The sequence below is a fragment of the Berghia stephanieae genome, chromosome 13, assembly GCF_034508935.2.
Source record: "Berghia stephanieae isolate SIO BIC M18660-M18661 chromosome 13, UCSD_Bste_1.3, whole genome shotgun sequence".
Taxonomy (NCBI): Eukaryota; Metazoa; Mollusca; class Gastropoda; order Nudibranchia; family Aeolidiidae; genus Berghia; species Berghia stephanieae.
The window spans coordinates 37,658,941-37,663,940 of record NC_088372.1 but is presented as its reverse complement, the minus strand read 5'-3'; the positions used below and the strand labels follow the sequence as shown (position 1 = coordinate 37,663,940).

Below are 5,000 nucleotides of genomic sequence, written 5' to 3'. Positions count from 1 at the left end.
CAATGATATATTATTTTGTCATTGATTATAAAATATTATATTAGAAGTCAAGTGTTGGTTTTTATTTAAGAGGAAGGAAGTAAAGGACAATAAGAGAATATATAAATGTTTTCGTAAGTTTCAATAGAGACATAAATACATAAACAATAGGCACGATCTATATTAAGAGCTGATCACGTGACTGGTGCCCGGTCTCTTTGTTTACATTCGTAATTCGCTGTCAGTGTAACCGAGAGCAAGCATGGGGAAACATTGTGCGGCGATAGGTTGCTCCAACACCAGCAAAAAATTGAAAACAAAATGTTTAAAAGATGGAGTGACATTTCATTCCTTTCCTCTAAAGAACCCGAAAATTCTAAAAGAATGGATCCACGCCATAAAAAGAAAAAACTTCGATCCTACTCCTACAACTTTGTGTGCTCGGAACATTTTGAGGAGAGTGACTTCGCCTATCAACCTTTTACAGGTAATAATATTATTAAAATAATAGCACTGTTCTATTTGTTTTAAGTTTTGTGACTGTTTGTTGCTAACTTTGACTTTATTGAATTTTCACACAAATTATTTCAGTTTATTGTTGAGATCGAGACTTTATGGTCTTGTAACGTGCAAAGTAGATCATCCATCACTGTCAACAGTGAACAATGGCGGTCAATGCGAGGCATGGACTGCCTTGGTTTCGACTCGTTCTGATGAAATTTGCACGTCGTTGACGTAAATAAAATTGGTTCTAATTATAATACACTTGTTTACCAATATCGCTTGACCAGTTTGCGATCGACAGCCCACCATTCGTGGCTATCTCACCAGTTGATTTTTTTCCCTTTTTAACTATGCTACACTACTACTAGCTCTACTACTACTACTAGATACTGCTACTACGATTTGATAGTAAAATTATGAACAAGTCACCTGTAGGATTTTTTCCCTATGATATCTTTATTGCTTTCACTATAGAGAGGTTTATTTTTTCACTGTGGGAAGTAAATATCGTCTTTCAGAATATCACGAAGTGATAGGCTGATCTAGATTTGTTTGCGACTTTCTTGAAAGAAAGTCTTATTCGCGGCAACCTCTCACCGTACCTACTTTTCTATCTGTGTTTGCCATTATCACATTGCTGTTGCTAAATTCCAGATAATAGTCTAAGGAATATTATCTTTAATTTTTGTGTGTCTTGTTTTGTTCTGGAAATATCCAGACGAGTGTCTTGTTGAACTCTTTTATTATGTCTAGGTCATATTTTTTCCTTCTTCTAGGTATGCGGATGATCAAGAAAGGCGCCGTACCGTCGAAGTTCAGTTTTACTAAAAATTGTCCGGAGAGGAAGCGCACATCTTACACATTTGGGTAAGCAGGCTTGTTGATGACATTTGTGAGACATCTTTACTATTTCAATGGAATGTTATAGTAACGTCTCATTTTATGTGAATTTCTCTGTATAGTTACTCTTAGGGGCTATATGGCCTAGTACAAGTAGATAATATTTTTTCATTTGCACCAGTTGGCATCTTAATATTTCCCTTGAGCAAGATATTTAATCTCAATTTCTCACAATGCAGCTCTGCACAGTTGCTGACGCCTGGATTTTTAGTTTTTTAATAAGGAATATCTCCCTTCACTCCCCCCCCCCCCCTCCTATTTTTTGGTTAAGTCTGTCTAAAGATTTTGGTATTTATTCGAGAGAAATTATTCATAAAAGCTTTTTAGAGATAGGCATGATGATGCACAGATTTCATAACTACAGATAGAATAAAATTTGCATTTTTCATCTTCAGTGGGAAATTTCTGTAGGGTGTAGTGTATTCCATGGGAGAGAGTAATAACCCATGCAGAAGCCGCAGTGTAGCGCAGCATAGTCATCTTGAGAGAGGTGACTTGTTCAAACCCACACCATGCGATGGGGCTTCGGTCTTAGTGTGAAGCAAAGACCTTACCGGCGTGCTGCACTGTCCCATCATGGTTAAGTGCACAATAGCAATTGCTTGCTACCCTCAGGATAGGACTCAAGTTTATCGCAAAGTACTTTCCATCAGAACTAACAGACCCAGCTATCCAATCTCAATCACTGCTGTATGGTCAAGAAAGTTAGAAAAAATATCTTGAATGGATCCCTGTCCCTTTGCCTATGAGGCAAAAGCTCTACCAATGTAGATAGCAGGACCCCCATATAATCATCCATGACTAATAAAAGATGATAGAAATATAAATAGATAAGGGATGATAGAAATAGATACAGGTTTATCAGTCAGTGCCTGCAACAAGACCCAGTTTTAATTATCTTTATCATTGGTGGACTGACAAATGATCCCCTTATATAACATACAAACTAGAAACCAGGTCTGTTTGCGTAGAATCAAACTTCTAGGCACAGAATAAGGAATGCAAAATTTCTTTTTTTTTTTCCATTTTCAGAGCCTCTGTCCCAGATCCAGAAGAGCCAAAGGATGATGCTTCTGGTAAAGTGTCCACTGGAGTACAGACCGACATGACCATGGACCAAATCGCTGAACTAATTAAGACATCATCAGTACGTACTGATTTGCTTGAAAAACTGCAAGCAACTTTGTCAATGCGGCCATTTACTGTCAATGTGATGACAGATGGTCAATTGAAAGACCTTACTGGTTTTGACAAAATGTGTTTTAAGGGTATTTTTAATTTTTTCAAATTAGAAGAATGTCTGGAACACAGAACAAAAAAATGCATTTTGTCAAAAGCAAATCAGCTTTTTTTAACTTTATTAAAATTACGCCATAATTTGACAAATAGAATTCTTGCTATTTTGTTTAAATTGACATTATGTAGTGTAAATCTTGTTTTTAACAGATGCATATTAATAATGTTTACGAAAGCAAAGGAAGTTAATATCTGGCCATCTGTTGACCAAGTTAAGGCATATATGCCACCTATTTTCTTCCAGTCATTTCCTTCCTGCAGGGTCATTATAGATGCCACAGAATTTTACATACAAAAACCTGGTAATCCGACTGCTCAGCAAGCCAGTTTTAGTACTTATAAGAATTATAACACTGTCAAGGCATTGATTGGAATCACACCCAGTGGAGCTATTTCCTTTATTTCAGATCTTTGGTTTGGCAGTATTTCTGATGAGTTAACGTTGAGGAGCAGATTAATAGATAAACTTGATAGGGGTGATATGGTTCTTGCAGATAGGGGTTTTACATCACTAGAAACGGAGTTTGCTAAAAAAGACATCACTTTAATAACACCAACTTTTCTTAAAGACAAGGTGCAATTTCCTGTGAGTGAAAGATCTAGCAATAAAAACATTTCATCACACCGAGTACATGTTGAAAGGGCAATAGCTAGTATAAAATGTTTTAGAATTTTAGATGGGGTGATTTCTCTTGCTTAAAATAATATTGATCAGATTTATTTTGTCTGCGCATTCCTATGCAATTTTACTAACACTCCACTTGCCAGTTCGAAAACTATGGTTAAAGTATAAAATTAAAAAATCGTGTATATGATAATTTGTACTGCGCAGAAGTATGCCCTACACATTACTAATTAAAAATTTGTTACCATAAACAGTAGGGGTGTCTAAATCCACTAGTGTTATTTCCTTTATTTTTACCAAGTTCATTTCTGAAAATGCATTGAAAAATTGACACTTTTACTATATGTAAATATAAGTTTGAAATTCTGTGTACTAAGCCTATAAATTGCAATAAGCCTTCCATAAAATAAAATGAATTCATTGCAAACAATTGGCTTTAGTCACCACATTTTACAGTACTCAAATAGTCTGTTAGTAGATTAGCTAAAATTCAAAATTATTTGAAAATTTTCTTAATAAAATAGCTCCACTGGGTGTTATTCCAATCAAGCCTTAACAGTGTTATAATTCTTGATAGCTCAATTGATTTAGCACTTGTCTCACGAACAAATACAACAATATAGATCCTAACTGCAGTCAATATTCTTTTTTCTGTCTCCCCTTTAGTAACCAGGTAACTGGTTCTGTTAGATCTGGTAGGAAGTACTTTGCGATAGATTAGTGCCATATCCAGAGGGTACCGACTGATTATAACTGTTGAATGTTATGGTTCAAGGATTAAGTGCGGCACATCAGCTTTATGTCTCTAACTAACTTCGAATTTGAATTGATTCCATTTTATAATAATGATAAAGAAAAAAAAAGCACAACAAGAATAACATTGAATGTTGTTTTTCAATTAATTTTATATTCGATAAAACTTCTTCCCCTACACATTTTTCTGAGCTTGTTGACAGATTAATTTTGGTAAATAATGATTGAAGTAAAATGTTTTTAGTTTGTCCATTTTTGAAGCATCCCAGAATCCTGGGACAGCATCAATAACCTGCAAATGCAAAGGTTGTTTAAAATTATAAAATACAGCAAGCAAACATTTCTTAAGATTTGAACAAACTAGCTGACACTGAATTTGATAAAAATATTTATGGTTTTCCTTAAGAGAACACATCTTTGTTTTTGGGTCGTACCTCAGGTAGAAATCTTTTCTTTTCGAACAAATCTCAGGTAGAGATAATTTGGATTGATTGAACACCACCTTGATTTCAAACAGCATGGGATCTTCTGTGTTATACAATAGTCCATCTGGGGATCCTCCGAGAAATGGATAGATGGGGTGAATAATCAAACCAGTATTCCTAAAGATGTGATTGGGGAATTTTGACCGTAAAATATTTTTCACCATGGGTTCAAGCTGTCTGCCTAGCTTAATGGGAGGTAAATGACTAATGTCCCTTAACTGTTGATTGAATAAATTAATACATGTAGTGTCGTAATCCGAGGAATTCAAAATTAAATGTATATTGGATGCAGTCACTCTTTTTCTTCGTTCTTCCTGCCAACTGGCATTTGTCTGGGACATTGTTGTAAATTCTAATTCATTGAAATAAAAAATTGACTTTCTAATGTGTTCGTGATAGTACACAATAGTTTCAAAATCTAATTCAAATGGTAAATTGACATTACTAAAGGTTGGCGA

General features: G+C 35.0%; 2 protein-coding genes across 7 annotated transcripts in view; both read left to right on the top strand.

Moving 5' to 3' along the window:
- The window catches only part of LOC144959050 (dual specificity calcium/calmodulin-dependent 3',5'-cyclic nucleotide phosphodiesterase 1B-like), a 675,925-nt gene that overhangs the window by 424,422 nt on the left and 246,503 nt on the right, over nucleotides 1–5,000 (top strand). The window lies entirely within an intron of this gene.
- The window catches only part of LOC144958939 (uncharacterized), a 5,027-nt gene continuing 390 nt past the window's right edge, over nucleotides 364–5,000 (top strand). Inside the window, exons 1-3 of the mRNA XM_078891236.1 lie at nucleotides 364–466; nucleotides 1,260–1,350; nucleotides 2,416–5,000. The exon at nucleotides 2,416–5,000 is cut by the window's right edge and continues 390 nt beyond it. Coding sequence (XP_078747362.1) covers nucleotides 364–466; nucleotides 1,260–1,350; nucleotides 2,416–3,379 — 1,158 coding nt within the window. The 3' untranslated portion in view covers nucleotides 3,380–5,000. The remainder of the gene's footprint in view (nucleotides 467–1,259; nucleotides 1,351–2,415) is intronic.